An 11,163-nucleotide genomic window follows, 5' to 3' on the forward strand; every position below is an offset into this window, starting at 1 on the left:
AATATTTAATTTAATCTAATTTAGTTCTATTTCATATCATTTTATTTTATTTCATTTCATTTATTATTTAATTTTTATTTAATATCAAATGTAACATGATATTTTATTTTATTTAACATTTCCTTTCATTGTATATTTAACTTAGTTTAGATTTGTGTTTTGGAAGATTTTCTCTTAGAAGATAAGAGAGAGATACTCAGGTTTGACACGTGTAAATAAACTCATTTAGTTTATTGCAAGGTAGCAATGGCAAGTCACGCAAGTAAAACCTCACAACATTTATTTAGAACCAGAGAATCAGAGTTGACATTTACAATTACAATGTTAGTTCGGTGGTTAGAGTTCAAGTCTTTAGACTTCAGGCTTTTACCTTTAATGAGAGTTCTCTGGAGGAAGGTTTAACCACTAGGAGAACTCAGTGGTGGGCCCTGTAGCTTGTGTCCAAGACTGGAGGCAACCGACGGAATCTCAGTTCCATGTTTGCCTTCTCTCAGTGAATGGGCAGAAATCTAGGGTTTATATGTTTATTTGTCACCTTGGCTCCACACGACAAGGGCCAGTGTGACATCAAAGACTAGTATGTTTTTTTCTCCAGGGTTAGAGACCAGCTGAATGAGACATCTTTTCTTCAAGATTAGAGATTAGGGAGGTTGTTTACAGATTAAAACATAAAGATGTTATGTTTTCTTGTGTCACAGCATGCTGGGTCAAAGTGAATTTACTGGCTGTGTTATTTATATATAAAGAGCATGCGTCTATGTCTAAGCTGAAAAATTTCTAAATAACTTCCTAATGACTTATAGGTTTCAAATGACTTATAGTTAATGTTAGAGAGTCTCACAAAGGTAGACATAGTTTCTATCTAAGTTCATATTATGAGTGCTTATACATATGTATTTTGAAAGCTAATAGTGTATTATATCTTATGGGATTTGAGATTATAGAAACATGCTGAACAGTTTTGTTGCATTTCATTCATTCATTCATCCACTGACACCAGTTACAGCCAGGTCCTATGAAAGAAATTTCAGTAAGCTGAAGTTAATTAAAAATTAAGATCGTCACTGGGTTAGGAGAAAATGTCAAACATGGCAATATTCTCTTTTGAAAATTAGATAAGCTAAGAAGTATATTTATAAAATATTAGGGATGAATTAATTTCCTTTAAAGCTAGGGAATTAAAATGATAATAGATTCTGGTTCGGAGTAAAAAAATTAAATGTACGACAATGTGACTTTGGAATACACCTTTTAAAGTTGACATGGAAACAGCCTAGAAAACGGATGGTTCTGCGCTCTCTCGTTATTGAATAAAGTGTCTGGGAGAAGCCCGCCTTCTCCCTCTTCTGTAGTCTGGGCCGTGAAGAGGAGCGTTTTTCTCACTGCTGACTCGGCACCGGTTTAGTCTCGAAGCGCCCCCGGATCCCTACCTGGGGCGGTGGGCCCCGCGGGAAGGAAAGCTCCTGATGTCGCCGTGGGAGCGGCGCTCAGGTCGGTCCCGAGCCAGCCTCAGGCAGTTCCTACGCTCGGTGGGCCGGGAGGGCAGAACCTGCGGTTCTCGCGCCCTCTCGCGGCCATCCGCCAAATCGCTGAAATTCAGCGTCAGATGATTCTAAGCAATGGTTTTGGAACTTGAAACTTAATGTTGGGTACACCAACTATCCCGTGCCTTGATGGGAACTGTGGAGACAAGAAGAAGTAAAGCACGAGCTCAATATTCAAAAGTCCACTGAGTGTTAGAATGATCTGGAGGGAGGAAACAGGCGGAGAGCGAAGGGGCACAGAGACATAGAAGGCTGGGCCTCCTCTGGCCTGGACTCTGTGACCTGCTGGTTCCATCCACCCGCCTCCTGAGCAGGGCCAGTTTAGGATGAATGAGGAAATATTTAAGGCATGCCAAGAAACTCGGTGGTCAGGACTAATAATACTTTGAAATGTACACGTACTCCCCAACTTAGGACATATTCGAGTTACTTCAAACCACACTTAAAACTTTTTTTTTTTTGGTACATCTTATGGTTTGTAATATGTACTGCATGCAGTGTTGCAGCATGTAATTTGCTGATGTTACCATTCTCAGATGTAATGTTTCCAACCTCCAAAGACAAATAAAGATCTGATTTATAAAGATACTGATAATAAAAGGCAATAATAATGAAAACTAAAGAAAAAAATGAGGTATTCAACTTACTTTAGTACAAGTATTGGTTGGAATGGAACCCCATTGTAAGCCAGGGACTACCTGTATTTTGAAAGTTAAAATTGGTGAAAACAATCCATGATAAACAAAATATCAAAATTTTAGAGACAAGATCATTCAGTAGGTCAAAGTCAATTAAAAATTATTGAAGATTGTCACTTGATGAAGAAAAATGAACAGACTTGGCAATTCTCTCCATTAGAAAAAGGCCAAGTAGAGAACTGGATTTTCATAAGGTAGTAAAACTTGCAAAAGCTGAAACTTGTGTAAGACTGAAACACGTCAGAGAAGGAAAACTCAAATATTTCCCACTAACTGAGAGGGATAGAAAAGTGGTAAGACTACACCCTGTCAAAGGCAGAAAACTTGTGAGACCTGGAAGAAGACAGTCCTGTTGAATTCCAGCTCTCACAGCTTTCATTGTATTGCTGATGAGTTTATTTCCATTAAATCCAGGAAAGAAAATTAAAACAAATTCTGGCTTTGGTATAAATAAATTACTTAAAATAATGTCCTGAGTTTTAATACATTTCTTTTTCAAGTTATTTTTTCAACTAGGGTTTAGGGGCCGGGATTGAAGTTCAGGATTAGGGGTAGGTTCATGGCCAGGGTTGGGGCCAGGACCAGGGCAGGTGCCATGGACACAGTAGGGCCAGTGGCACGGTCAGGTCCATGGACAGGATCTGGTCAGAGTCAGGGTCAAGGTCACGGGCGGAACAGGGGTTGGGTCAGGGTCAGGTAAGGGTCAGGTCAGAGCCATGGCCATGGTCTGGCCAGGGGCCAGGACTAGTGTCATGTTCAGGGCAAGGGCCAGGACTAGAGTTAAGTCTAGGGACAGGATCAGGGCCAGGGTCAGTCTAAGGGTCAGAGTTAGAGTCAGGTCCAGGGCCATAGCTAAGGTCAGGTTCAGGATCAGCCCAGAGCCCGTCCCCATGTCCAGGGTCCGGGTAAAAGTCATACCAGGGCCAAGGCCATAGCAAGGGTCAAGGTCACTGTCAGATACACATTCAGCACCTTATTCAGGGCCAGGACCAAAACCAGGGCCAGAATCCAAGTTTAGGTCTGGGCAGCTTCAGATTTAGGGCCAGGGCCAAGGCCAAGAGGAGCAGTTTTGGATTGTGCTTTCAAGATAACAAGTTACAGAGCTTTGTCCTCAATGAAAGGTGGTCCCTAGAGTTCCCGAGGGACAGGGGAGCCTGAAGAGAAACATTGAGGGCCTCTAGCTCATGATTTTGCTTGAATAGTTTGATTGGCAGCTCCCTGTAATGGAGGCACTATTTGAAAATGTTCATGAGATCAGAAGTCAAAGGCAGATTTGTTCCCACTCAGGCAGTGACAGACCAGAGAGTCCAGCTCCAGGGACAAGGTCTGTGCAGTTCAGGCCTTCCTAGAGAGAGAAGAATGTTCCACTGCTGGCCACCTTCTCACCTGCCCTGTGGCACAAGGTAAAAACTTCTCCACCCAATTCTCTTTATTCTGATGTTTCTGTGTTCTTGGGAGCTTCTGCCTTGAAGACAAATGGAGAGGAAAACCGGTTGGATGGTGCCGGATTAAGTGGCAGGTTATATGGGTGGCCACCTGGGGTGTGAGACTTAATGGGATGACAAATTTGATACGTGTCAAAAATTTAATTTAACTAAAATATTATCAAAACATATAAATATCAACTAGTTAGCATAAGTTTAATAGATGTTCCCAATCTATGTGCCTTTGAGCAGTGGTGTAAGTAGGGAGCATGAAACCTCACTATAAAAAATACTCTCATATTTAAATGAATCACTGTTTTAGTCTTGCACGAAAAATACACCACTATGCTGGGCAACTCCAGACAACTTAGGAGCCGGGCATCCCAAGAGGGAGCCTGGGGAGGGGCCTTGAAAGCAAGCGGGACAGAAGTGGGTATGTCACTGACCACAGCACCAGGCAGACTGAAAAAATTGGCAGGAAATGTTCATTGACAAGGGATTTTTATTTATTTATTTACTTATTTTTTAGTAGAGCAAAAAGAAAGTTTTATTTGGCATATATTCAAAAAGGAAAAAGTAGGAAGGAGACAACTATGCTGCCAGAGCCATGTCTGCCCGAGTCCAAGGAAATAATCACAGAAGAGACAAAAGTGGGAAAATGGACAAGCATGCTGCTAGAGCCATGTCTGTCCAAGTCCAAATAATATTACAAAATAGGCAAGCATGGGAAAACAGACAAGCATGCTGCCACAGCCATGTCTGCCCGAGTCCAAAGACAATTACAGAGTCATCAGTATATATTAACATTACAAATGGGCAAAACCATTGAAAGCTTTGCCTTTTCACAGATTGGCTAGAAACTGTGATCCTACATTTTGAATTGTCTTTCTTAACAATCATTGGTATAGGTTTCAGTAACGACAGTCAGGAAGGTCTTCATTGGCCCAATAATTTTCTATTCACTAAATGTTAATAGAAAAAGATAAAAGTGAAAATTTTTTTGTGTTCTATTTGATTGGCTTTATGTGAAAGTTCCCTAAAAGATATCTTCCATGATTATCTTAGCTATTGTCTTTACACCCCAGGGCCCAGAAGATGTGTCCTTGTGAGCCCAGCTCCATCTGGGTCACATTCTCTACACTCAAGGACAGGGAATAATAACTTCAATATTATTTCCTAAATCATTCCCTCCTTTTGATCGGAGATTGGAGATAACACATCGATGATCAATACCTGGACTTAGTTGAGCTCCTAGATGGTGGCCATTGCAGGCTCTTTAAACTCATGGTGCTAGTTTTCCACTGGATACCATCTGGTTCGTCACCAGGTTGTTAGGTAAGAGTGATTGTCTCATCAACTGCATTGCTGGAGTGAGCAGATGCAATGTACATCAATATTTTAGCCTGAGGCCTTCTTTGCCTTTTAAGTGTGTAAGACAATAGAAGATAAATTTTATTATGCCTAATACTATCGGGATGCAGACTAAGAATATTACTATCCCTTGCAATACTGATCTAGCCCATGTACTTATTCCTGACGGTAACCAACCAAACAAATCTGATGTTTGTAAGAGTGTTACAGTGTGTAACCAAGTAGCTTGCTGTCTAATTCTATGTGTATCTTGTTCTACTTCTCCTGTGTTATTTATCCAAATGCAACAATAGGTATTTGCTACAGCACAGACTACACTAATAAAAAAATCTAAGGCCATTTTGTTATCTCATGTCACCTTGATTTATGAGATCAGAGCTCAATGCCGTGCTTCCAGCCCCTTAGCAACTTTGTCTGCTATTTGTCCCATAGCGACTGACAAATTTTCTTAAAGATTTCTCCAATTCAACTACACTATAAGTAGGAATTAAAGCTACCAACCATACCCTGAGTGTTGTACCAATGGGTTTTTTTTCTGACTCTTGTTTTACAATGGGTAACAAATTAACATTACCTTTCCAGTATTTACTAGCATCATTACTATGAATATCTAAAGGTAATCCTAGAGTTCTCAAAGTGCATTCCCCATACATTATACAGGAATCTAAAGACACTGCCCACAAAAATTCACTCAGTTGGAATGGGATTATCTAAATTAGTATAGTTGGATTTACCACACAGAAACATATATCCATAAGTGTTACCACAATAAGGGGGATTGGAGCCACCTGCCGCAATAGCCAATTCTGAGACAGGGGTGAGGTGAGCAGCAAGAGTTTTATTATATATTGATATACAGGAGACAGAGGGGAATAGATTCCTCCAAAAACCTGTCTCCCCCACTGGAGATCAGCCAAAGGCTTTTATAAGGACAGGATTATGGGTCTTAGAAGTTTGTGTTAGTTCCCACTTGAGGCGGTCATGTCCCAGATGAGTTAATCTTCTCTTCTTTTCTTGGGGTTTATCTGGTGACATCCTGGTTTTCTTCTCCCAAGATGGATGCTTTGTTTGGTTTGTCATTCCTAGATCATTATCACTTGTTTTCCACCCTCCAAAGAGGAACACTGGTTAACCTTAAACTTTTTATAGAGACTAGAATGGGAGGGAAAAACAAGATCATGAGACAATGTGGCCAGACCTATGCAGCCTCTTCCATAAGGAGCACTCAAGTTTGTCTACAGGAAACAGAAAAATTTACATGTGACAAACAAGTTTTCATTAGAGAACTAACGATTAGCAAGATAATACAGGACTGACCTCTTATGTTGGAGGTCTTCAGTTAATCTCTTTAAAACATACTAAGTGTTCTTCTCTGAGGGCAAGCTCCCCCTCCTTGGTTTACCTATTGACAGTCATGGGTCACTTTCTCAGAAATAGAAGAGGAACCTAAGACAAAATGGAGTCTGAGCCATGAGGTCGATCTCCTCTGAGAATCTGATTTCTTTAAGATAATAATTTTCTGTATAGTAAGAGGGTGACAGTTTGATAGACAAGTATTTCATATGACATTGTCTTAAAGACTGATTAAACAAATTACTGATTTACCTTAAACATAACTCTCAGTCTGATCTTTGAAGTTAGTTTCCTAAAACAAACTGAATTCTTCCAAAAAAGCACAATGCCCAGTGTGGGTTACCCTAACCTCCCTCAAAGCCAGAAATCTGGATTCCAGGAGAATTACAACTCCTTCATGTTTCCCTCCTTTGGGATCATGATCTCACTATAGAATCTTTTATCAAAAATGCTCAATAAATGGTAATTGGTCATCATCTGGTTTTTAAGATCTCAGGCACCATAAGCAAATTAGGAGGTGGACTAGAAACACTAACAATAATATTAGGCCAATTGTCTGAAATACCCTATGAAACCATGACCCTAAGGTCTTTGAACCAAGGAAACAGAGCTCATGAGGTGTTTGTCCATACATAAGTAGCATTAGTAACTGTTTTTCATGTGCCTCAACAGCAACTACATTCTGCAAAACCTCAGGCTGAGTATTAATATAAATACAGCAACATTTACCTATTAAGGCACAAACTGTTCCTTGAGAGACTAACAGGAAAACTAATACTATTCTATTTTGTAAAATCATAGCTCAAATTTCAGACACTTCTTTGGTTATGATATGTACGACTTTGCTAAGTTTACCAATAGGAACTTCTAATTCAAGAGTTACAATATCTAAACTCATTAGTTAGATAATTTAGGAGAAAGGAAAATAGTTTCTTATATCCAGAAATTAGGACCTTAAAACATCAGCAATATTCCCACATAAAACCCATAGTTTCCTTTTGTTTAAAAACACTCGGTCTTTTGTAGTTAATTTCTGTTCCACGTGATTCTGGATCAGCCGCAGTCTGTGAACCCATCAGCTTCTGCATAAGAGTTCTGGAAATCTTGATTCAGTATAGTAACAGTCTTTTTTGCCAGTCCAATACAGTTCCTCTTTTTGTTGAGATATTTTGGTTAAACGTTTTAAGCAAATCAGCAAAGTAAAAACTTGTCTGCAGATGACAAAACTTAATATGGCCATGATTAATTTATAAAAATAATACTCTTAATAGTGAAAGACCAGATAGAAATTAATTACAAGCATAATGCAGAGGCCAAATAAAATCAGTTAAAAAAAACTTTAGATAAAAAATATTTCTAAATATAACCATTAACCGTATTTTTAAAGAACTTCAGATATAATACATAATAATTGAGACAAGATACCATACACTCAGGATATACCGAGAACATACTATAAGTATATTATGAAATCTCTAAATACCTGAATAGTAATAATAAAAAAAAAACTTCATAGGTAAATTGTTTGAATTCCCCAATCAAACCATTGGCTTTGATGATGCTAGATTCAAAAAATAAAGTTGTAACCAAGTTAGCAATAAAGAAATAATAATAAAATTATGACATAATATTATGCATTTGTCTAATATTAAGCAAAAATGTAATAGGAAATACTAACATATAAATTTTAACTCAAAGAGAGTCAAGCACTTCTCTTTTGACAACATGTTCCACATAATTTATAACATGCTAAATAAACCTTTTTAGCTCTCTTCCTTTATAAAAAAAATTTGTGTATTTCCATGAAGTTTCAGAGTTGTCAGGAGTTTATTATAGGTCACTGAAAAATACTACCTAAGTTGTTTAACCAAAGATCTTTAGGGTAAAAATCGTAGCTTTTTTTTTTTTCTCTAAAGCCATGTGGCTTGGTTTTTGACTCAGGAATCTTATTCTAATGAGAGGCCAAACCTCTGTCTTCGAGGCAGATTACACAAAGAATAAATCAACCCTTCAACTCAGAAATCATAGAAAATTTTGTTGTTTTAACAGCGAGAAACCTAATTCTTAGTTTTATATGCTACTTAACATTAACGCTCCTAAAAATTTCATAAATTAAACCATTAAACTTGAGTTAGATAAAATTTTGATAATTATCAAATAAATCTCTTTTTCAATAAACCTCTTAAATGTTGCCTTTGTTGCATATCTCTTATAGCATTATCTCTTTAAATGGCAAAAAGGAACACATTCATTAGCAGACTTAAATATATCTATCTGAGGCCAATAGCACGTCTGCCATCTTGAATAAGCAAGGGGTGGTGCCTGCCATTCTTATGTGATTTGAGAACCCACCCCTCGCATGTAAGCCATCTCCTTATTAGGTAATGTAGGAACTAACCCCGTCTGTACGGTATCTCCTTATTTAGATAAACTTTTGGTTCCAGCTCAGTTAAGAAAAACAAGAGACTGGGGTCTCAAGACCAGTTGACACTGATCTGGAACCACCTTTTGGCCGCCTGACATGCGCAGTACCAACAACCGTGTCCCTTGGATGACCTATTGACGTCAGAGGCTGAAAAACACACCCCGCCTCTACGCCGGACGTGGGCAAAACACCATCTTTGTGGCCCGCCTCTAAGGCTGAGCAGGCCCAGAAGATCGGACCGCCCCAGGAACGTCTTTATGGGCCAAACCAATCAGCAGGCTGACCCCACCTTGGGGTATCCCTGAAGACCCCAGACCCAGTTTTACTCTACCCATATAAACCTGTTGGGCCATTGTTCAGGGAGCCATCTTGGTGACACAAGTCTCGGTGGGCTCCTTTACTTGGCCAACTAAATAAAGTTTCTTCTCCTGCTTTCACTGCTTCGTGTCTTTCTAGCCATACAGAGCAGACCTGGAAGCGTCTAGTTACGTATCTATCTATCCTTTCTCTTGTGGCATAAAAAGCAAAAGTATATAAACTTAAATTATGACAAATATCTGTTAATTTAATACCTGTAAGTTACCCAAAAGGTCTTGGAAATTATTTTAAGCCTGTATACCATAAAACACACTGTTGAAATAAAGTTTGTTTAAACATTCCAAGATTTCAACTTTTACTGCTTCTCATATTTTTCCCAATCTAACTTTAGCACTTAAAGGTTTTATCAATCGGCTTTGGAAATCACAAAACCTCTGCTTAGTTGACCAATTCATTGATGTGGATATCAGCTTAAGTGTCCGGCTAGGAGTGGAAACATTTTTCCAGGCCACTTCAGGTGTGTCTCAATGTGATTTCTTTTTTTGACTTCTTGGACTTTCCCTATAATAGAACTTGTTTACAGTTCTGTTATGACTGGGATCCACCCAGTTTCTGATAACTATAGCAAAGCAGCAATTTTTCTTATCTTTTGTCTAAAAAGCGTAGCCACTTAGTTGGAAGGGGTCTTTCAAAAGTTTCCCTGGAGCTATATGACCTCAGAGACTGGGGCTGGGGGCTGAGGAGGCCTGATCTTGCCCCACCCTCACTGTCTTGACTCCTGGAAGACATTTACGTATGTTTAAGTTGACCCAGGCATTTAGAAGGGCAAAAGATAACTAATTTCTTTCTTTTTTACTGTTCTGAAACTGCTACTTTTACTTTAAGACAATATTATCCTTTTTCCTTAAATAAAACACATTTCATATAATATCTAGCTTAGGTTACTTAGAAAGATTTTGCTTTTAAGATTGACATTGTATAGAACATAAAGACCTCAGTGTACTTTTCAAATAGACCAATTTATATCGAAGTTTCTCCAAGTAGCTATTAAAAATCTAGATCATAAGACAGACACAAGACACAGTTTTTTCTGGAAGAAGAAAGAACTGAGGTTCTGTGACTAGCCTTACACGAAACAGCAGTTCTCAGCAATTAACCTCCAGCCTGATACAAGACACAATGCTCTAGACTAGAAGCAAGCTCTTAGGACAAAAGGAGATAGAAAGACCACATAAACTCACCTAACAATACCACACAAAACAAGGATATGGGGATCCCAGTTTCTTAAACTGTATATAGCAATTTTTGGTAAGATTGGCCCAACAGAAAAAACAGGTTCTAGATAAAACTTATTGTCAGAACCTCAGATGGAGGAATATTAGACCTTTTGACAAAACCTGAGCATCAAGCAAAATTTCCCAAAAGGAGAAAGGGCAACACAAATGAAAGCTCATTTTCCCAAAGTAGTCACTGAAATTCCAAATTACTACTAGTATACTTAGTTTATAACATTTTTATTTATTTTATTTTATTGTACTTTAGGTGAAGGTTTACAGAACAAGTAGTTTCTCATTAAGCAGTCAGTACACATATTGTTTTATGACATTGGTTAACAACCCCATGACATGTCAACACTCCCTTCTCGACCCCTTTTTGTTTTTTTTGGTGAAAATATACATAGCCAAAGATACACCATTTCAAAAATTTCTACATGCACAATTCAGTGACATTGATTACGTTCTTCCAGTTGTGCTGCTATTCTCACTTTAGATGAAGGGTTACAGAATAAAATGGTTTCTCATTAAATAGTTAGTACACATGATACCCTATGACAATGGTTAACAACCCCACTACATGTCAACACTGTCCTTACTCAACCTTGGGTTCCCTATCACCAACTTTCCCGTCCCCTTCTGCCTTTTAGTCCTTGTTCCTGGACTGCTGTGCCTCATTAGTCCCGTTTTGTTTTATGGGGCTGTCCAATCCCTGGCTGAATGGTGAACCTCAGAAGTGACTTCACCACTGAGCTA

At 38.7% G+C, this 11,163-nt stretch overlaps 1 protein-coding gene across 1 annotated transcript in view; it reads right to left on the bottom strand.

Annotated features, from left to right (window-relative positions):
• PRDM7 (PR/SET domain 7) overlaps window positions 1–11,163 on the bottom strand; it is a 33,344-nt gene that overhangs the window by 11,933 nt on the left and 10,248 nt on the right. Inside the window, 1 exon segment of the mRNA XM_023732521.1 lies at window positions 1,431–1,612. Within this exon segment, the coding sequence (XP_023588289.1) occupies window positions 1,431–1,612 (182 nt within the window).

The sequence above is a fragment of the Trichechus manatus genome, unplaced genomic scaffold, assembly GCF_000243295.1.
Source record: "Trichechus manatus latirostris isolate Lorelei unplaced genomic scaffold, TriManLat1.0 scaffold00053, whole genome shotgun sequence".
In the NCBI taxonomy this organism is placed as follows: Eukaryota; Metazoa; Chordata; class Mammalia; order Sirenia; family Trichechidae; genus Trichechus; species Trichechus manatus.